We start from the raw sequence: 23,903 nt of genomic DNA, 5'->3' as shown, positions 1-23,903 counted from the left end.
AGTTTTGGAGGTGGCAGGAGCTACAGTGATTTGGGCATCTACAACAATCAATCTTCAAAATCTGGACCCATGAAAGGAGGATATTTTGGAGGCTGAAGCTCTGGCCCCTATGGTGGTGGAGGCCAATACTTTGCCAAACCATGAAATCAAGGTGGCTACAGTGGTTCCAGCAGCAACAGTAGCTACGGCAGTGGCAGAAAGTTTTAATTACTTCCAGGAAACAAGGCTTAGCAGGAGAGGAGAGCCAGAGAAGTGGGAAGCTACAGGTTACAGCAGATTTGTGACCTCAGCCAAGCACAGTGGTGGCAGGGCCTAGCTACTACAAAGAAATGTTTTAGACAATACTCATGTGTATGGGCAAAACACTCATGATTTAATTGTATAACAGGTTATTTTAGTTTCTGTTCTGTGGAAGATGTAAAGCATTCCAAGAAAGGGTTTTAATGTAGATTTTCTTTTCTTTTTCTTTTTTTTTTTGGCACCCATGCTGCCAATTGCTAAATGTAATAGTCTGATCATGGCACTGAATAAATGCGTCTTTTTTAAAATGTGCTGTGTAAAGTTAGTCTACTCTGAAGCTATCTTGGTAAACTACCTTAACAGTGTGAAGTTAGAAATCCTTCAAGGTGATACCAGGTTCCATGTGAAATGTATTTGCAACTTGCTTGGGCACTGAAGCCACAGTCTCCAGAAACCTTGGTGTAGTTGAACTGACAGTTAATGTGTTGTGACCTGGAGTTCATGGTTAAAAGAACTTTATTTGGTATTTGGTTATTAATATGATTGCTGGCACATCCTATGCAATATATCTAAACTGAATTACAGTATCAGATAAAATTATAGATGGCACTGAAGCTTGTGCATCATCCATTATCATGTGTAATTAATAAACGATTTAATATCCTCTTGAAAAAAAACAAATACTACATAAAATTCAAACATACTTTTCACAGATGCCATGAGTCAAAGAGAATATGAACTAGATTCTCTAATTCTGTAAAAGAGTGGTTAGCAATCATGATAACTTGCGTGCACACACGCGTGAACACACACACGTGCACACACAAAGGAAGAGGCAGGCAGTTCTTAAAGAGGAAGCCGTGCCACCACTAAAACATGTCTGATATTTCCTGCCATCACACATAACCAATTTTATCTGCTTCATATTTCAGTCATAGTATTTACCAGATAACCAGCATTTCTCAAATAAACAGCCTTCTAATGATCCCTCCTGATGAATGGGATGAGATTAATGCTGATCATTGGTTTACCATAATCGCTACAGTATTTACTACGGAGCACAGTTTGGGATCATCCTGTGCAACCTTATGGCTTGGTCAATCAATTAAAGATTCTCAAGGCTCTATGTGGACTGGATGCTCTATCCCAGACTCTATGTCCTATCTTGGGAAACTCTTTACTCAGTAGTTCCAAATTCAAAATCAGTCACCTCCTCTCCATACCCTATGCTACTGCTCTCCATCAAGCACTCCCAGCTTTGTATCTGGATTACTACTGCAAGTGCCCCCTACTTTTCTATGCCTCCAGTCTCACCTCCCTCACCCGTCCTTTATCATATTTTCAGAGTACCTATCTGAAATTCAAATTTGCTTGTCACTCTCCTGCTTAAAATCCTTCACTGGTCCTCCTGAAATTCTCACGGTGAATTCAAACACCTTCAAATGGCATTCAAGGTCATGCATGATCCAGTTTCATCTCTTCTCTCCTGACTCATCTCTTGCTATCCCTCAACCCTCCCCCCCCCGCAAATGCTGCAGCCAATCAAGAATGCCCACAGTATTCTGAATTCACCATGCCCTCTTAAGCCTTCTTGACTATGCAGAAACTGAACTCTGTCCTTGCTTCCCATATAATCAGGCAAATTCTTGAAGAATCTGCTCAGGTATCAACCCGTCTGGGAGGTTATTTCTGATTAACTTTCTGTTCCCCACCGTATTTTTCTAGTCTGCACACGCGTATGTGTACACACCCATGCACATTCCTTATTTAGCCACTCTGCTCCTGTCCTCCCATAGCAACTTAGGCATATATCCCTATTTCTGGACTTAGTCCCTCATCTGTACATTCTCACCGCTTGCTATATAACAACATTCAGCAAATGTATTGAATAAAAGAAAGAATGATCTATTCTAGCTGTATCTTTTGCTCACCCTTTCCCCCTATACTCACTGTTCAACTCATTTCAAACTGGCTTGCACCTGTATTACTCCATCAAAAAAAGCCCTCAAAATGGTAACCAAAAATCTCTGCCAAATTCATCAAACATTTTTCAGTCCTTCTCTAGGCTTTCAGCTATGTTGCTATACACATGCCCTTGAAACACTCCTCTCTTGGCTGCCAGGACGCTACGTGCTCCTATCCGTCCCTGGCCTCCAGCCCTCTTTTTCAGTGCCTAGGGCACCCCAACTCCCCTGCAAGATGGTCTTTGCATACAATGTTCTTTCTGTCTAGCACACTCCAGTACTCCTAACTCTCTCATCTTAACTACTGCTGAAGCTTAGGTCGCATTTCTCAAACTTCAATGTACATGTAAACCACTGTGGATCTTATTAAAATGCAGAGTCTAATTCAGTAGGTCTAGGATGGGACTGGAGAATCCGCATTTCTAATAAGGTCCCAGATGATGCTCAAGCAAACTATTCATGGACCACATTTTGAAAAGTAAGGTTTTATTTTTTTATTTTGTGAAGAATTTATTTATTTGAGAGAGAGAGAGAGTCTGAGAGACCACAAGCAGGGGGAGTGGCAGAGGGAGAGGGAGAAGCAGGCTCCCTGCTGAGCAGGGGGCCCACTGCGGGTCTCAATCCCAGGGCCTCGGGCTCACGACCTGAGCTGAAGGCAGATGCTTAACCCACTGAGCCACCCAGGTGACCCTGAATAGCAAGGGGTTTTTATGTTTTTTGCTTTTTTTATTATGTTATGTTAATCACCATACATTACATCATTAGTTTTCAATGTAGTGTTCCATGATTCATTGTTTGCATATAACACCCAGTGCTCCATTCAGTATGTGCCCTCTTTAATACCCATCACCAGGCTAATCCATCCCCCCACCCCCTCCCCTCTGCTGAGCGAAATAAGTCAATCAGAGAAAAACATGTATCATATGATCTCACTGATATGACAAATTCTTAATCTCAGGAAACAAACTGAGGGTTGCTGAATAGCAAGGTTTTATGTGCCAGTTCAAATGTCTTTCCAGGAGAACTTTCTCTGATTCTACCTTACCCACACACCTAATGAAGTCAAATGTCCCCAATTCTTACTCTCACTGTACCACGTAACTCTCCATGATAGCTTTTGCTTAGATTTACAATCTTAGTTCATCCTTCTCCCCAGCCCCCAGTTCCCACCTAAGACCTGGCACATTCCTTTCTGAGAAATGAATGAACAGTGTCCATTGAGCCTTCTCCTAACAGGCCAAATTACACTAACACAACAAGGTTCACCGCCCCGAGCTCAGCTCCTACAAAAATCCAGCTGTCTGTGGTTAGTTCTCAGAGGGATGTTCTACTCCTTCCCAAGATTTGCTCATCTGGGGTCTGCTGAGCTATGGCCAGAGAGTAAATGATTCCACATGCACTGGCCTTTTTGTTCATTATAACAAGCGTGGTTGGACATAGTCTCCATGTACCATCTACTAGGTACTCCAGATTCTCTTGGGCCGGGTATATAAGAAACAGGGTTTAGGGCGCCTGGGTGGCTCAGTTGGTTGAGTGACTGCCTTCGGCTCAGGTCATGATCCTGGAGTCCCGGGATCGAGTCCCACATCAGGCTCTCTGCTCAGCAGGGAGTCTGCTTCTCCCTCTGACCCTCCCCCCTCTCATGTGCTCTCTCTCTCTCTCTCTCATTCTCTCTCTCAAATAAATAAATAAAATCTTTAAAAAAAAAAAAAAGAAACAGAGTTTAACAAGTAAATTCTACTTATTGTGGCCAGATCCAAATCTTCTACCCCGGTATGAGAAATATTTTGGCACCAGGAGGGAATGAGGCAGGAGGAAAAGACAAAAACTTTTAGTACGCTCTGATTTTTTTCCATTTAAAATTCATTGCCTAGATTCTCATAAAATCTATTCTTTCTTGTGTTTAGGGAAAAAATTGACTAAAAATACTATAGGAAAAATTATATAAGTTAATGGCTGGATACAACAGCTAAACATTTACATGATAGGGAATATAATGGAAGAGCTTAATTGTGTAAGACCCATGACAGGCAGAAGCAACGCCTCTGTTGCCAAGAGAGCTGCCTGGAAGGAGGGCCGAAGTGAACACTAAAAATAAACAAAACATAGTTTGAGATATGAACTCCATGAATGTCATTTCCCTTGACTGATAAATACATAAAAAATAGTCATAAGCACATAGCACAAATAAAAAGATATTAACACTTGATTAAAATACTAACATATCTTTGAGAAAATTGTTGCTCTCTGAATACAAGTTTTAAGTGTGCTTAAGGGAAGAGATCATTTATTTCGAAATTAAAACAATTTTTTCCCCTCAATTCTGTGTGGTAAACATCACAGTATACTCAACTTGAAAAATGGTGATGTATTTTTTTTAATAATAATCTTATTTGTGTGCAATTGTTGATGTCATTTAGTTGTATACCAGAAAGTAACTGTTTTTCCCAGAGGTGAGAGAAAAGGATGTGACCCTCTGATACATTAGTGCTCAAAATGTAAACAGCCATAGTTTTATGCATTCATAATTCACAGAACACTTATGTATATAAATGATTTCTTGAAAAAGAAAGAGCTTTTAAAATAGCACTAACATATTGAATTTTTTTCAGAAGTTTTACTGTGTACAGAATTATACAGAAAGTACACAGAATTTTCTAAAAGTACAAATCTGGGAGAGTACAGTGCTTAGTCAAATTTTTCAAATTTTCAACTGATTTTCCAAAGCATACAATTGTCTTCACTTTATCTTAATAATGATTTTCCAGTTTTGTTTAAGATAAGAAATTATTTTAGTTATTTATCATCCCCAAATTTCATTGTTATTCTTGTCCTCAAAATGCATATTTCAGAATTTGGAATAACATTCCTCAGCATGGTAATTTGCCTGATGCTAGATGTCATTTAGAATTAATTCATTTGGGGCGCCTGGGTGGCTCAGTTGGTTAAGCGACTGCCTTCGGCTCAGGTCATGATCCTGGAGTCCCAGCATCGAGTCCCGCATCGGGCTCCCTGCTCAGCGGGGAGTCTGCTTCTCCCTCTGACCCTCCTCCCTCTCATGCTCTCTGTCTCTCATTCTCTCTCAAATAAATAAATAAAATCTTTAAAAAAAAAAAAAGAATTAATTCATTTTACATAATATTAATTTTGTAGAGAATGGACAAAGTAGGGCACAGATCCATTTTACTGAACCTGCAGTTTCAAACAGAAGTTGTCCAAGTGAACTAGGAAATGTCTTTGAAAGCTCCCACCTATGGGGACAAGGTATAACGTGGAAACACAGCTGTTACATACTGGCTCCCAAAGAGGCGATACCAGCAGAGCCTGAGGAGCAATGAACATGGAAGGACCGGGTCCCTGGGAACTGTAAGTACTCAGAATCTGAGGAATAATAACAGCAATAGAAAAGAAAGGTTGGAGGAGACCACCTGGATTCTGCAAATGGGTATATAGCCTCAAATCAAGAGAAACAAACAAAATATGAGTTTGGGTACGCGTTCCAGCCTTGCCCACAAGATTTCTAGCCCAGCAAACTGAGGATATTTACGAAGAAAACATATTTCTGTTTAAAAATAAAAGTCAGTGGATAATAGGATTCACTTTATAAAAATCGCACATAACCAAATCTGATGGAAACTGGTTATCACCTATTCTACAAAGGAAATAAAATCTGCACACACCAGAACTGATAGCAATAACAGCACCAAAGAAACCTTACGCACTCACAATTCTTGCCACAAAGAACATCCTTTCTTCAAAAGCAATGAACAAACAAAAAATGAAAATCCGTAGTAGGATGAGGTTGGGGACCTTGGGGGAGCAGTAAAAGAAAAGTAACTAAAAAGCCCTATCAAGGGGGTAGAGCCATTCTATTATTGTGAAAGAGATTTAAAGATATAATAGCTCAATAACTAGTCTTACCAGGAAGCTATACCCACACAATTAGGCTTGAACAACCTATGATGAGCACACTGTATGGCATGCCTCCTGAATAATCAATAAGAGACAGTGTGTCTTAAACACAATTCTTTTTGGTGAGGATTCTAATACTAAGTTAAGGATTTGTGCTTGTTAAAGTCTGGTATATGCCGAGGATTTAAGTACTTGGCAAGTAGGAATGGGTAATGTATAAAATCCCAAAGGAGGCTCCACAACCAATTACTTATAAGCACTGACATTAGGGCCCTATTTCTCCATATGCTCCCAACCAAGTATTGAGGTCCTCAAAACTTGTCCCCCATTTCTCCCCAAACGAATATTCATCAGGCTTTTTTGGCTACTATGTTATACTACAGTGAAGAAATATTTACTTAGGATAAGCCCTATTGATAATAAGGAAGCTAAAATTAGGATTCAGAATGACAAGTCATGTGGTGTGGGTAGCTTAACTATTTCGGGAGTGATAGAGTGCCGGGGGGTCAGAGTTTGGGCTCTGAACTTAGTCCCATCTGGGCCCTAGCTCGCCTCGATCACTTCACAGTTGGTGTGACTTTGGGCAAGTTACCTTAACCTCTTTTTTTTAAAGAATTATTTATTTGAGGGGTGCCCGGGTGGCTCAGTCGTTAAGCGTCTGCCTTCAGCTCAGGTCATGATCCCAGGGTCCTGGGATCGAGCCCTGCATCGGGCTGCCCCCTCAGCAGGAGCCTACTTCTCCCTCTCCCACTCCCCCTGCTTGTGTTCCCTCTCTCGCTGTGTCTCTCTCTGTCAAATAAATAAATAAAATCTTTAAAAAAAAAAAAAAGAATTATTTATTTGAAAGAGTGAGAGAGCACGCATGCACGCAGGGGCTTGTGAGCAGGGGGGAGGGCAGAGGGAGAGGGAGAGAGAGAAAATCTCAAGTAGACTCCCTGCTGAGCACAGAACCTGACTTAGGGCTTGATCTGAAGACCCTAAATTCATGAACTGAACCAAAATCAAGAGTCAGATGCTTAACTGACTGAGCCACCCAGGCACCCCTGGGCAAGCTACCTTAACCTCTTTAGAGCTAAATTTGTGGAGAGAGTCTATGTGCATCCTTAGTAAGGAGACAAAATGCTTAGTTGTACATAAAAAATGGTGACTATTTTTGTGGAAACCACAGACACGTAAGGAGAATGCTCCTAAACGTGATTCAGTGAAACTTTAAAATACATGTCTATAATACTATATTCCCAGATGAGCAAATACAAGATGGTAAAGTTGGCAATCCTCCTCAAATTATTTTATAAATAAAATGCAACTCCCATCAACATTCCAAAGGAAAGATTTTGGAGAACTAACAAAATAATTCTGAAGTTCATATGGATATCCAAGAAACATTTGAAGGGAAAACTTGTGCACTACATTTTAATGAAATATTCTGAAGTTACAGTAATTAAAAAGGTATGAAAACAGATCAAGAACAAACAGATCAATAAGACAGAAGATCAAGTGCCCAAACAGATAAAATACATAAGGATTTAGTTTTAAGAAGGTTCAAATCAGTGAGGAAAGAAACAATACAAATGGAGGATAACTTTGTTAACTATAAATATGTAACTTATAACCAAAATTAATTCAGCTAGAATTTCAGATTTAATTGTCAAAAATAAAATTTAAGGGGTGCCTGGGTGGCTCAATCAGTTCAGCATCTGACTCTTGGTTTCAGCTCAGGTCATGATCTCAGGGTCCTGGGATAGAGCCCAGTGCATCAGGCTCCATGCTCAGTGGGGAGTCTGCTTACCTCCCTCCCTCTGCCCTTCCCCCTCCCCCCCAGCTCCTGCATACACTTTCTCTTTCTCCCTCTGCTTCTCCCCACTTCTCTCTCACATAAATAAATTAAAAAAAAAAAAAAAAAACCTTAAGAAGAGTAGCTAGAGATATATTTGGGGAGTAGGGAAGGACTTTCTTTGCATAAACTCCAAAGAAATCATAAAATTAAAATAATGATACTTTTCAAGAAGTTAATGCAACTAAACCTATCAAAAATCAGAAAGAGAATTCAAGGGGAAATAGCAAAGAAAACTTTGTAGCACATGGCAAAGACCGTCAACCTTATTAATTAAAATGACTTAAGGATCAATTTTAAAAGGAACAAAATAGAAAAAAATGGGCAAAACACACAAATAGGCAATTTTGAGAAATACAAATGAGCAGAAATTATGAAAACAGTTCAAAGCGCACAACCACACACACACACACACACCACACACACACACAAGGTAACTATGGGCGATAATAGATATGTTAATTATTTCAACTGTGGTACTCATTTCACAATGTATTCATATATCAAAACATCACACTGTACACCTTATATACAATGTATCCAATTTTCATTTGTCAAAAATAAACATTTTTAAAGAGCTCACAAGTCACTAAAAAATAAAAACACCTCTTGCTTATTACATTTTGAAAGGCTTTCTAAATTAAACATAATAATTAAATAAGTGTAACACCTGACATATGTTTTAAAATGTAGGAAATGGGCACTCTAATTTAGTACTAGTGGGAATCCAAATTCACACGTTATAGACTGAATTTGCCTTATAGTTTTTGGGTTTGTTTTTTTTTTAAAGTTCCTATCCTTTAATTCGGTGATTCCTCTTATAGAATGTTTCTTGGTTCCAAATCCACCCTTCAAAACTCTGTTCTGTGATGCTGAGATCGGGCCTCTGCAAACTATAGCTTTCTCTTGCCAGTGGGTTCCCTTATAGGTTCTGCCAAAAGGAGCCACGATGGGGAGGCCAGAGGTCAGAAGCAACAGAAGAGACTCCTCTCCCTGTTTGATGGCTGCTCTGGTCAGCCTCTTCCCAGCAACAGCCTTGACCCTACAGACACACTAGCACCAGGTGACCAGTGCCCCTTCTCCAAGCCTCTAGCGTCTAACAGCAGCAACCTCTTCCTGGAAGACTATATTTTAAATGTTAACAACAGTTGCCTCCTGGTAATTTTTTTGTGTGTGTTTTCTCTCCTTATTTTTCTTTCTTCATATAATTAGGAAAGTTGCTGCTTTAAAAACATACACACATTCACACTATACAGTGGTTAAAAGCACACTCTCTAAAGCTAGATGGAGTTCAAAATCCAGCTTTGTTACTTACTGGCTGGATGACCTTGGGTAAATTTCAAGTGCCCAGGTTAGTATCCAATACATACAAGATGCTCAGAAAGAATTCCACTGAATGGATACACATATTTGTTTCCCTTGATAAAATTAGAAACGTATTGCTTACGATATCCTTTTTTTTTCACTTAATAAAAAGATAAACAAAAACTGTATTTAAAAAATAAAAATCATACTTCCCTATGAAGATCTATAAGTGATTTTTAACTTTCACTTTAAAATAATTTCAAGCTTATAGAAAAGTTGCAAGAATAATGAAAAGGACTCTCATATACCCTTCATGCAGATCCATGTATTGACATTTTGCCACAACTTCTCTATCATTATCTATATATCTAATTTTTTTCTGAATCTTTTGAGCGAAGCTATAGACATTATGCCCCTTTACCTCAATTACTATTGTGGGTATTTACTAAGGACAAGACCATTCTCCCATATAACCACAGTATCATTATCAAAATAAGGAAATTCAGCATTGATACTATCATCTAATATTCAGCCCATACTACATTTTTGCCAATTGTCTTAATCGTGTCCTGTATAGCAATTTTCCCACTGACCCAGGATCAAATCTGGAATCACACACACTGTACTTAGTTGTTGTTAAATATGGCATGGCTATATAATATTCCATCCATGGATATACTATACTTCTATTTAACCAATACTCTCGTATAGGACATTTGATTTGTGTCCACCTTTTATTTTAAGTCATGCTGGAATAAACATACTTGAATAGAAGTCTTTGTCAGTACATCTTATTATTTTTTTAAGATGACTTAGACTCTTTAGAATGATGATTCAGGATCCAACAGGAAAACAGAAACCACAATAGTTATTTTAACAGAGAGAATTTAATATAGGGAGCTGGTGAAACAGATTTGGAAGTCTGTAAAGGCTGAAAGGGAGCACGGAGGTAAGAAGAAATAGTAAATGCATGAAACAACTACCTCAGTAGCACTGGAGGACCATAGGAAATATGTTGGATTACTGGACACCAGGCACTTAGAGGCCCCTAGCTGACTTGAGATGGTTTGTTCAGAGGAGAGAAGAGGAATGTTCATTAAAAAGACATTCTGAAAAGGAAGAGGAAATGCCTGGCATTCCTTCTCCATCCCCCCTTCAACTTAGAACAAACAAGTTAACTTGTATGTGCTTTAGTAAAATAATCCAAACAAACAGGCGAAAAGTAAAAGAATTTTGCCACCATAAGCACTGAAACCCAGCAAAATTCTGTAATGATTTGGAAAGCAATTTGAAATGTATTTGTAATATAAAAACCGGGCTTTGTAGTGGCCATAATTATCTCATGCAAAGAGAAAACGCTATAGGAATTAGTTTTTTAAAAAGTCAAGTTATACCAAAACATTCTTCAACTGTAAAAATCCATTTGAAATGTAAATGATAGGAGTTGGTTGGTTGGTTCAAAGCAACAGAGTTTTATCTACGTTTGAGAATGTATGATTGTGCACACAATATGGTACCTTCTACTGATGCCTACTTCAGAAAGTAAAAGAAAGGAAACGGAAAGACACAGTAGGAACTAGACAAGGACCAGCACTGGCCTTAATAGCCAGGTCACTGATTATAGGGGTTTTAATCTCTCTGAAGCCCTAACATATTTTACAAATCCTGATTTCATAAAGTACAAAGAAATGACTGAAAATTCCTATTAGCAGGTTGTTGACTACTTCCACCAAATAATTAACTGTCACGTGGCTAAAGAGATGAGCAAAGCCAACTAGCTTTACCGTGTATGCAGCACCAAATAACTCAAAACCAGACAGGTAGAGACAGACAGAACAGCTGAAAGCTGAGTTCCCGGTTTTCCACGAAACTCTGACAGACCCACATGTGGTGTTTAGCTCCACAGTGAACCACTCTCTGGGTCAGCAGCAGGAAGTTCATTCCCGACTGACAGTCCAAGAGATAGGCACTTTTCAGAGTGCTACTGGAGTAATTTCCTGTGTGAAAAGCTCACTGCTGTTCTTGCATTCCTCAGGGTGCATTTCTTCTCATCTCAGAGGATGTTGCTCTTCCACAGGAAGAGGAAGGAACCAGTTGTTACTGGATGTGTGGGCGGAGAGAGTGGTGGGGCATTTTCAGCATGCCTCAAGCTCAGCTGTGGGAACCCGGGGTGCAGCTGAGATTCCCAGGCCTGGGACCCTGGGTAGTACTGCAGCAGTTAGGGGTCACGGCTTATAAAGACAGTATCTCAGGAAGCTGGAAGGCAGAAATAATACCTGGAACTCCAACACCTCCAGTTCCCAGAAATGTGCTAATTTTCTAAAGGAAATTCTAAAAAAGTACTCTGTTGGGCTCCCAAATAGCGTATTTTATAAAATCTTTTTGTAAAGAGTCTCCTTTTTTTTTTTCTTTTGTACATTTCATAAAGAAGAGTTTAAGTCCTAAATCATTTTTGTTGAAATGTCATTTGTATAACATTTTTTGGTAAAAGGAAACACTCATTTACGTAAGCTTTCTTTCTCTGTGACCTTGAAACTGAGAATGAAACTCAAATTAGTACATTTTTCAGTATAGCTAAGTCAAATACTTGGAACCTATGATCATTATGATTTTTATTAAAAAGTACATTTTATTTGAAGGAAAAAAAGAAAGCCTCTGACCCACACTATTAATCTTTTTCTAGTTGTACTATCTTAGTAAATTTTACAGATTACCAGAACTGTGTCTTCTAAAAAAAAAAAAAAGGAAGACAGATAGAAAGAAAGAGAGAAAGAAAGAAAGACAGGAAAAGAAAGAAAGAAAGAAAGAAAGTCATGTTCCTTTAACAGACTAAAAAGTTTTAGTTGGATTTTTTTTTCTTTTTACAATCCAAAAACACATTTTTTAAAAGGTGAGCTCCACATTCACAACTGTTGGTAGTTTTTATAACATATGGGTCACGATATACTTCAAAAGCAAAGATACAACTAATTTGGAAATAGTCTCTTTCCATCTCTAATATTTTCTCTCCAATCTCTAAAATAACTTGTATCTGAAAAAAATGTGTTTTCTTCTAAATGGTAAAAGATCTGTGAAAACATTTTTCTTCATTAGTTCTGTTGATTATCATGTATATCTTCTTTTTAAAATGTCTCTGACAATTTAATTACTTCATTTCTTACAATTTCAAAGGACAGTGTTTTAAAATTATTTCTCAACCCAAATGAGAATTCCTCTTTTATTCCTACTAAGCATCTCAGAGTTACATTTAACTTTTTGAGTTCTGGATAAAAAAAATTACTGTATCCTACTTGACATGATCATTATTGTTTGAAATGAAGACTAAAAGTCTTTTAATAAAAGGTGGACAAATTGTGGACGGTACCAGCCAGTGAGTCTGGATACAGATTCTACAAATATCTATGTTCATTTCCTTTCAAACACTTAGAGCAAGGGTCAGGAGAAAGATACTGCAGGGCCATTGAACCAATGTCTAAAGATACCGTTAAATTGTCTGTTTCCTAAAGCTTAGTAAGCAGCAACAAAGTTACAAACATACCTAGTTTCAGAAATCATACGGACTAAACTTACAAACTAAATGCCACCTTATAAAATACTGCAAAGTTTAAAAACTTAAAAAAGAATCTCCCCTACCTCCAAATTTGGAAGTGGTTTATATATGTAAATCCAGCAATGTTAGCTTACAGGGAAATAGTGAAAGCAGGAGGATTGTGCAACCTGATTTATGCTTATTTTCCTGGAAAAGTAAATGGGGAACCTGAGGACAATAAATTGCGTATTACCATTTTACACTTTTAAAGTTATAAATTTTAGTTTTGAGACATTTAGGTTTGCATACACCATGTTCTTTTGAGTAAGTCTTTCCAAATCTTTGCTTACATAAGCAGTTAGGAACTGGAATAACTCTGAACTAGTTATGCAATGTTGTTTAGTAACCAGGACAAACTGTTGCCACAACATCCATGGAAATAGTTTCTCTGTATCTGCAAGTTTCCTCTTTGTAGGTCCGTATATTTTATCAATGCATTAATATTTTTCAGACAGCATATACCATATGACCATCTCCATGAAAGCATGTAACACTTTTCTTCCTAAAAATACGCTGAGACAAAAGAGTGCGCTTTGCTGAAAACACCAATCTCCATGACATCTAGGAGGGAGGAGTGTGTTTTACCACTGTGCTTCCCTAAGTCACAGCAACAGCAGAGTATCTCCTGCACTAATTCAACTGATCTGATCGCTTTCCTGAGCCTAAAAAGGACGTGGTAAAACCACAGCTCTTTTTCTCTCAGCAATCCCTCTGGCCAAGTGATGCAGAACCAGGAGATAATCTCAGCTATCCTGAGGTTCCTCAAGGCTACACCTTACTGTCCCTGGGGAAAGGAGAGAGGGAATCCCACAGCTGACGTCCGACCTGTCAGGAAATCCTCTTGGCTCTGCCTTCAAAACACATCCAGAATCGGATCACTTACCCACCTCCTCTGCTACCACTGTGGGCCAAGGCACTCTTGACTATTCATTAGCTTCCTAATTAGCCAGTCGGCTTGCTTCTCTCCACCACCACCCCGGGGCCGATTCTCAACACAGGCATAGCCACAGTGAACCTATTAAAACCTAAGTCAAACAAGCTCCAGCTCTGAAGGAAACCCTCTGGTGGCCGCTATCTCACTCTCAATCTGCCCTTCTGGCACTGCTCCCACTTGCCTGGAGCGCCTGTCCAGATATCCTCACGGCTTGTTCACTTCATTCCTCACATGCCCCCTCCCGCATGACTTGTCCTGGCCATACTACCTAACGCACACCCTTGCTCCCGCCTGCCTTCAGTGCTTTCTACGCCTTTGCGTTTTGGCGGGGGTCTATATACGCTATGCTCTACCATACTACACAGTCTACCCTTTTAATCTGTGAATTGCCTGTCTTCCCCACTAGAAAGTAGAAAGCAGGCTTCTCCGGGACAGGTATTTTTGTTTTGTTCGCTTTTTCTAAAGTCAAGAACAGTGAAGGACACAGAATAGTTACCTAAAATACAAGTATGGATTAAGAGACATATATGTTGTGAGTAGGCATGTTGCTGGCATTCTACCACATCTGGTACCCACTGAGTCAAGCAACTTAAAGATACCAAACTAGACCGATGAACTTTTATTACTGGGGTATATATTTTCAATTATTTCTGAGACATCTACTTATACCTTGCTTTCCTCAACTGTAATGTCCCACTCAAAATCCTACCCAACTCTGGTCAGGTCAGGAACCGCTCAAAAGTTTCCTTCTAGAGAAATTCTCTAGTTTTCTCTACCCCATTAATGATCTTTTCTGAGTACTTCCATCAATAAGCTTTCATGACAGTCACATACACTTGGCATCTAGTATGCTGAAATTGCCACTTATTTCTTAAACTCTTATTTCTATTGGGCTAGGTTGTAAGTTTCTTGAAGTCAGCTCACTGAGCATCTCATGTAATGTCTTCGTGTACTATAATTTTAAATATTTTGACTGATGGAGCAACAAAAGACTGTAAACCCTTGATTTTTTTCTATAATATAATTGCAAATTCTCATTTATCGTAAAGAATTAATTTGACCTGAAATACTGTCCCCAATTCTAAATAAAGGTACCCACATTAAGTTCGTATTCTACACAGTTGCCAGAATGAAGATGAGAACACTGTTTTGGTTCTCAGTGAAGAGTCCAGTGTTTTGATAATCAGTCAGAGGAACACTAGCAAGATTATCAATTTCATTTTGTTCATTTGTAGGACAAATAACAGTAAAATTAGGACATTAAAACTTAGGAATATAGTTGACCTAGAATAAAATATTTTAATAATCCTAGAATATTTTAAATAAATTTTGTTTACAGTCAATATTGCTTTTAAGAAAGACTTTATGTTAGGATACAGAAGAGAAATTCCTATCTTGCCACCTTTTACAGGAGAGAGGTGAGACTAGGGGAGGGTCTGGAACATCCCATATAGCCACACCCCATGTCAGGGCTAATGCTAAATGATGCTGTACAACGGTGATGACAGAATCTTGGTCTAGTTCTAACTGAATAAATGAAAATATTAAAAAGACTCAATGGAATCTTGGAAAACCCTCAGAAAATCAGTACATAATAAGTAACAATGTAATCAGAATAAAGATTTAGGAATTTGAGATCAACATTTTAAAATTGTATCTATTTGACAGCCAGTATATCCCTTTACAAACTGCCCCCCCATTCTGTTTTTATTTGTTTGTTTGTTTGTTTTTAACAGCAATGGTTTAAAAATGCAGATTGGTGGGATGCCTGGGTGGCTCAGTCGGTTCAGGGTCTGCCTTCGGCTCAGGTCATGATCCCAGGGTCCTGGGATTGAGCCCCGCATCGGGCTCCTTGCTCAGTGGGGAGCCTGCTTCTCCCTCTGCCTCTGCTCCGCCCCCTGTGCTCCTGCTCTTCTACTTTCTCTCTCTCAAATAAATCTTTAAAAAAACTACATTTTGGTAACAGCTTATCTTGATCCCGAAATACTGTATCAGCTGTCCTGCCTGCCATCGAGGCACAAGCACAAGCCACAGAGATAGCAGCCGTTACACTGTATGCATGACTTGTGCTAAGAAAGCATCAGAGCCCAGGTATCAGCACTCACAGATCTCCAGGTCAGTCCGAATGTAATACTAAATCAAGTCAAAGCAGAGCTAGAAGCCAACTGTTTCTTATATCATAACAAACCTGGCTTTTATCCTACTAGGAAATTCGACAAATTCAGGCTTAAAGAGTAATCTTTTTTATGTCCCATTCTTTTTTTTTTTTTTTTAAGATTTTATTTATTTATTTGACAGTGAGACAGAGCAAGAGAGGGAACACAAGCAGGGGGAGTGGGAGAGGGAGAAACAGGCTTCCCGCCGAGCAGGGAGCCTGATGCGGGGCTTGATCCCAGGACCCTGGGACCATGACCTGAGCGGAAGGCAGATGCTTAACGACTGAGCCACCCAGGCGCCCCTATGTCCCATTCTTGATAGAATGAATTCTAAGGAAAATTTCTTCCAGTCTTCTATGAAAACCAGATAAATCCCCCAGATAAGGAGTAACCACCACAACAAAAACCAAATCCACCTTTAAATACTGTTTTTTGGCTTCTAGTATTTCTCTGGATTTTAGAATTATAATCACATGCAAAGTTCACATCACAAATACTTAATGCAGTTGTGCTTCATGCCAGAGCAGAAATGAATCTCCTTTACAATTATGCCTGATCTGATGTGCAGAAGCAAGAGAAAAGCAGCCAGTGTGCAGGGACTACAGATTAAGAATTACTTACCAGTAGATTAATGAGAAGATGGACATTTAAAGTGATTTCACTTTAGTTTTCTACCCAATTATCTATCAGTGAGCTAAAAGGAAGATATAGATATAGATATAGATATAGATATTGAAAATTTAAAGGGAAAAGTTTTAGAGATATTATTTATAAAAAAGATGCCTTATGAGCATATATTTATGTCTTCAGAGAATGTCCTAGTAAAATAAATAAAATCAGGAGTCTTTATACCTTGCCTGGAGGCAACCAGCTATCTTCCAGATTATAAAAAAAATGTACCTGGGGCGTCTGGGTGCCTCAGTTGGTTAAACTACTGCCTTTGGCTCAGGTCATGATCCTGGAGTCCTGGGATCGAGTCCCGCATCGGGCTCCCTGCTCAGCAGGGAGTCTGCTTCTCCCTCTGCCCCTCCCCCCCTTGTGCTCTCTCTCTTTCTCTCTCTCTCTCTCTCTCATTCTCTCTCTCAAATAAATAAATAAAATCTTAAAAAAAAAAAAAATCTACCTGGACAGGACTTCATTAGCCTAATCCTAAACTGATTTATAGCAAGTAGGTTTTTGTTTTCCTGTGTTTTCTTCTCTGTTTTATTTTTATGAAGCATCAAGCACACAACTCTAATTAACAGTAGACAGTCTTCTTTGTAATACTTCTATACTGGGTTGAACCATGGGAAATCACTGACATTAGACCATTTTTGCCTATAAAATAGCAATTTCATATAATCCAACCCAGTATTATCCTTATGTGGACAATATCTGTACTCTTCAGTCTTATTAAAGGTTTTATGGGCATAGCTGCAAACTTGTCATGTGTTTATCATACAGAATTGTCCTCTTAAAGTCCCACATACATTGTAGTCCCTGAGTCAGGGTCCTATAACATGGACTAGCTGACTTGGGCACCTTTGGATCACCATCCAGGGATAGATACCCTGCTAGCACTTGCTAGGTAGTAATTATGCCACTTGCATAGCATACTGTAAAAAAAACATCTGGGTTCTTCAGGTCATGAGGCTTTGCAAAACTGCAAAGTTACCAGCAGGGAGAGTGAGTCTCAAAATGTAGACCAAAGACTTTTGATGATCTGTGATAACTTCTAAGCCAGGAATACCCAAATTCCGTAGACTAACAGCCTCATAAGAAGGCATCACATCTCAAAAACCACCTCTCTTTTGCTCCTCTTACTACAGGGGCAATAACCCATCTTATTGGAATTTATGCTTGTTGAGTAAGTCATTGAACATAAATGTATTAAGTACCTATTATAAGCCACCAATCAATGTGGCAAGAATTAGATGTCCAGTTAATTTTTAATGTCGTAAGTAAGCTATTAATGCAGAAGTGCTAAGAGGGGTATTTTATAAACATGAATACTATAAGAGACAGGACCACAGACCTGCTTGAGGTTCTGTGACAATTCTGCATGACAATCAGCCTGTTGGTTACCGCCCCTCCCCCCCAACCCAGGGTGATTTCTTGTCGCTGGAACTTCTCATGAGTGATCTATGAGTCTTCTCTGCCTGGGATTAGCAGTGAAAGAACCCTTAATAAGTACAGTTCTTTCTAGTACAGGATAGATTCAACATGGAGTAGTCCATCTACAGAATTCCTCTACCAAAAATACCATTCTTGAGATCTGCTGGAAAGGGTGTAATGTCATAATGTCAAGTGTTTTTATTTGTTTTCTTTCTTGGCCACACATTAATAATTTCTCCAAAATATTTAACTACACTGACACCATCACAGTAGTGTGACCAAAGACCATGCATGCCGTTCTTCCTACTCATTCATATGACTAGTTTTGCCCTGACTAGCAGGAATTGATGACAGCGATGAGCTGCCTTGCAAAGGCTAACAGACTCAGATTGAAAGGCTGAAACTCTCAATCTCTGACTTTACACTGAGTAAATAAATTATAGGTATATAGTTTTTATAAACAAAATTGCAAATACTAGAAATATTTAATCTCTGGATAATCCATCAAGAGGGATGAACGAAGAGAAATGACTGCTTTTTTTTACAGCTTCTCAGGAGAAAACTAGAAGTGAGTTTAGCATCTCTGAAAGGTAATTAACAGAGAAGAAAATCTGTTCTGTGACAACAAAGTGAAATGTCACTTGGATGGCACCTTAATAGGGAATGAGACAGTGAGGACAGGTTAGACTGAGTTTAAGGTCATCAAAGTAAAAGCTTTTCTGAAACTTGGTGCTGCTCCCCCTTGTGGCTATTTAGACACATTGTAAATATGACTTTTTATACAAGTTTTCTTAATGCTAAAATGTTAGGCTATTTAGCCCACTTTTTATCTCCTCTCTCACACACTTTTTAAGGAAAATGGATTTTGCCAAATAATTAAATGCCACTTAAATGTCAAAGAAAACTTACTGTGGTAGAATCAAAAGAAAGGACGTCCACAACAGGGGGAGAAGAAGTCTGCAAATCAATTACCTCAAGCTTTGGATTAATCTGTGTGTATACATAAGAAAAGTGAACATTAGTTTTTTTCTACCATAAGAAACTGGATGCTATTTGTAACAACCTAGAGGGTATTTCCTAATACATTCTAAAATTAAAATATATTGCTATATTTATAAACATGGATGCAAAAATTTTAAACATAATATTAGCCTATCAAATCTATCAATGTATAAGAAAAGATCATTATGACCAAGCTGAATTTATCCCAGGAATAAAAAGTTGATTTTACATTAGAAAATCAATATAATTCACCTTTATAAAGGGATTTTTAAAATAAAATAAAATAAAATAATAAAATAAAATGACCCACCTCAAAAGATGCAGAAAAAAATCCTAGCCAGTTCATTAAAACAAGAAAAGGAAATAAAAGGTGTAAGATGTAAGAATTGGAACAGAAGAAATAAAACTGTCATTCATATGTAATTATCTATGGAGAAATTCCAAGAGAATCTATTGCTAAGTCATTAGAACTAATAAGAGGATTCATGAGATCCAAAATCCATACACGAAATCAAATGCATGTCTGTACTTCAACACACAGAAAATGTAAATTTTAAAAAGACATCATTTATAGGGCGCCTTGCTGGCTCAGTCAGTAGAGTATGCGACTCTTGATCTCGGGGTGGTGAGTTCAAGCCCCATGTTGGGCGTAGAGCTTACATTGAAAACAATAATAAAAAATTTTTTTAAAAGAATAAAAAAACATCATTTACAATACCATAAAAAATTTAAATACATCACAATAAAAATACAAAGATGTATAAGATCTCATGGGAAAAATAATAAAACTAATGTAAAAGATATTTAAAAAGACTTAACTAAATAGAAAGCTATACCATAAAGAGCTCAGAAACAGCGCCCTACATACATGGAAAATAAATACAAAAGAAAAATAGCACCACAAATCAATAGAGGAAGGATGATTATAGTTGAGAAAATTGGCTCACTATATGACATACAAAAGTGGACAGTAGATAGGCTATAAAACCTAAATGTTACGTTAAAACTAGGAAGTTACAGGGGCGCCTGGGTGGCTCAGTCAGTTAAGCATCTGCCTTCACTGGAGGTCATGATCCCAGGATCCTGGGATCGATGCCCACATTGGGCTCCTTGCTCTGTGGGGAGCCCGCTTCTCCCTCTCCTCCCTGCTTGTACTCTCTCACTGTCTCTCCTTCTCTCTCTCTCAAATAAAAAAATAAAATCTTAAAAAAAAAAAACTAGGAAGTTATAAGCTATAAGGTAAATGTAAAGAATATCTTTGTCACATGGGGTCAAAAAGGACATCTTAACAAGAGCCACAAAAGCAAACTCTAAGGCAAAAAATAACACCACCACCGAATTTTTAAAAACCTGATGCGTCTGATGACATCAAAATTAAGAATCTCTGTTTAACAATGAACACCACAAAGTTAACAATCAGATCATGGAAAAGGAGATAGATTATGTCTAAAACTGGAAAAGTAGGTTTTTCTTACACATCTACAAATCAATGTGAAAGACAGTGATCCCAAGAAAAAAAAATTATGGAAGAGAAAACCTAACAGTTGATCAGCATGTGGAGAGATTTACAGAAACATTAGTAATTAGAGCAGATTAAAGCAAAATGTCACTTGACACCTATTAGATTCTGAAAATGAAAAAACTCAGTGATGCCAGCCTTGTTTATAGCGGTACTGTTTATAATGGTGGGGGAAAAAAGCCACAACCCCAAATCCCCTAATGTATATCAACAGTAAAAAAGACACATAAGACACATAAGTCGTGGTAATTACTACTGTGGTACATTCACTGAATCCTATACAGCAGTGAAAATATATGAAATACAACTATGTACAAGATATGATTGTACAAATTTAGAATCTAAATGTATGACTCTCAGGATTTTAAATTTTTTTTAAGGATTTTATTTATTTGAGAGAGAGAGAAAGCACACATGAGCAGGGGGAGGGGCAGAGGGAGAGAGAAAATCTCAAGTGGACTCCCTGCTTAGTGCAGAGCCTGATGTGGGGCTCACTCCCAGGACCCTGAGATCACGACCTGAGCAAAAGGCAGACGCTTAACCGACTAAGCCACCCAGGCGCCCCACAGGATTTTAATTTTAAGTGAAAAAGCAGTTTATAAAGAAATAGACACAGTATGATTTCATTTGTATAAAGCTTAAAACCACCTAAAACTAAATAACATCTAATTATAGATTAAAATATATTACAGTAAATGAAAAAAGGAAAGCAAGGGAATAATTAACTAGATTGGTGATTACTTCTGAAGGAGGTTACTTCAGAATTCAAGGAGACCAAAGAAAAAAAATTTTTAAAAAATCCACATCATCATCAAATACTTAATGAAGACTGTGAATATAAATTAGTTAACAAAGGGCAACAAAGATAGGAGAACTTTGTATCAAATGAATGGTACCAGCAAAGAGTATACAAGAATCTCAAAAAAGAAACTGCTGACTGGGCACTTAGAGAGAAAAACTTTTCCACGGAGGAAACACAGGAAGGGCTTAAGATGGATCCTTGAAAAAAAGGTTTAGAAAACAAAACCAGACAGAGATGAAGTAAAGAGCATTCCTGAGCACAGAGGCAGAATGCTGACATGATACTTTTGTACAGGGTAGTAATAAGACAGGTTGGCAAGGGGCAAACTGGGAAGGGTAAAGGAATTTGGGAAGGCACAGAAAAGTTGGAGCCTGCAATGTGCTTTAGCAAGGTGAATCTGACAGAGGCCTGCGGAGTACCCAGAAAAACGGCGGGTAACAGTGAGAACACTGCAACAGTCCAGGACTGTGCTGATAAGGGCTGAGCCCGTGGGAAGAGGAGCAGAATGATTTTAAAAACACTTATCATGTTTGATAGGCATAGCTAGAGTTCTGGAAACGTTAAGAGGCTTTTATAATTACCCAGCCACTTGTGTTAGAGGTGTGTGCCCCGGAATGCCCATGCCCCAGAAAAGGGGTTAGCGCGGTACAGGATGAGGATGAGGGCCTATCCGCACAGCCTGTCAGCACCTCTGTTTCTTTCTGGCTCCAGACAGCAGAAAACACAGCCTCCTCCTATCAGCTCTGAGTCCGCATGGGAGGCCAAGATAAGAAACCTGAGCATGAATCACTTTCCTTCCATCTTGGCCTAGCCAGCCAAAGAGATTGCTTGCAGACATTTTATTCTCTTTTATCTACTGCCACCTAGTGTAGATATGAAATCATTTACCTATGAAAAATAGAATCTGGTTTTACATCTGAAATTTGAACTGCTCAAAAATCTAAATCCCATGGAAACAGCATCTCTCACAGAGAAATCCGTAAACTTCTCAAAGTTGGAAAACTCCTGATGTAACTAACAAGTTGCTGCCACATACATTAAATGGAGCAGGGCATTCTTACTAAGGAAAACCTTACAGTCTTCTCCAAAAGAAAATATGTGGAGGGGGTGATGCTTCCAGTGAGACTCTTTGCTAGCTAACCTCCAGGAATATTAACAGTCCCTCCTAGCTCTCTGTCCTTATTAAAGGGAAGAACCATGTCATAACTACACTCACCTGGAAATGGAGTGGGCTGTCTTTTGAGGGGCTGAGTTCTCTCTATCACTGAACCAGGGCATATCATTGAGGGGTTTGTGCAGGAGAGAAACCTCATGTGCACCACCCCATTCTGAGGCCCTGTGTACCCACCACACTGAGGAGTCCATGAGCACAAGGACTGCTACTAACAAATTCGGAAGGGCAAGGAATCTGCCTATCTTGCTCTTTGTTACATACTCTAAAGCTAGTACAATGCCCAACACGTAGAGACTTACTATCTGTTATCAGAGTACCATTTAATTTTGATTATTTTGAAGCATTACATCAAAATGGTTAAAAGCACAAAATGGAACCAGAGAACCTGGGTTGAAATTCTAGCACTGCCACTTACTAACTTTAAGTTTTAACTTACATGTGCCTCAATTTCTCAAGGAATAAAAACAGTACTCCACAGAGCTTTAAAGGAAGATTTAATGACAAATTATGTAAGCCAATTAGAATAACTTTTTAATACTGTTATTATTACTAATATTATTATTATGTAATCTCTGGAGAACATTTATTGAGGCCCAAATAATATAAACATATGCCATGGCTAGAAATAAAATACAAGATTTGTAGAGAAGCGGTCATTTTTTAACCAAAATTATGTTTCCGACCTTAAGAAAAGATTGAGATAAAAACCCAATCTCACTGGGGCGCCTGGGTGGCTCAGTTGGTTAAGCGACTGCCTTCGGCTCAGGTCATGATCCTGGAGTCCCGGGATCGAGTCCCGCATCGGGCTCCCTGCTCGGCAGGGAGTCTGCTTCTCCCTCTGACCCTCCTCCCTCTCATGCTCTCTCTCTCTCATTCTCTCTCTCTCAAATAAATAAAATCTTTAAAAAAAAAAAAAAAACAATCTCAGACCTGAAGACTTAAATTGATCATTTTTCAACAATGAATCATGGCCAGACTGTCACAAATTATTATTATATAGATATCTGGTTAAGTTAAAGGGATTTTTCCTTCCTGTTAAGTATCACACAGAATTTCCTGTGCAATATTAAGAACTTATAGATTAAGTTCATCTCAAATGGCTATTATAAGATTAAAAGCCACCAGAACAATTATTTAATAAATTCTTTTTAACTAACCATAATCCCTTCCTACAATATTCTGCAATTCTCCTAGAATAACTGTTTTGGTGCTTGTCACCCTTAGGATGGCTTTATTGTCTTCCCATTAAAATATGCAAAAGAGGAAGGTACTGCACACACATTAAGTTCCCCTTCAAGAACTGGAGGCAGAACTGTGCAGTTCAGCTCATGTCAGTCTGAAGAAGATAAAGACAGCATGAATTAATGATGTCCCATAG

General features: G+C 38.5%; 1 protein-coding gene across 1 annotated transcript in view; it reads right to left on the bottom strand.

The window, feature by feature from the left end:
* The window catches only part of POC1B (POC1 centriolar protein B), a 92,897-nt gene that overhangs the window by 17,890 nt on the left and 51,104 nt on the right, over positions 1 to 23,903 (bottom strand). The window contains exon 10 of the mRNA XM_044915362.1: positions 18,934 to 19,018. Coding sequence (XP_044771297.1) covers positions 18,934 to 19,018 — 85 coding nt within the window. The remainder of the gene's footprint in view (positions 1 to 18,933; positions 19,019 to 23,903) is intronic.

The sequence above is a fragment of the Neomonachus schauinslandi genome, chromosome 5, assembly GCF_002201575.2.
Source record: "Neomonachus schauinslandi chromosome 5, ASM220157v2, whole genome shotgun sequence".
NCBI classification, from domain to species: domain Eukaryota; kingdom Metazoa; phylum Chordata; class Mammalia; order Carnivora; family Phocidae; genus Neomonachus; species Neomonachus schauinslandi.
This window is presented reverse-complemented; position numbering and strand designations above follow the sequence as displayed.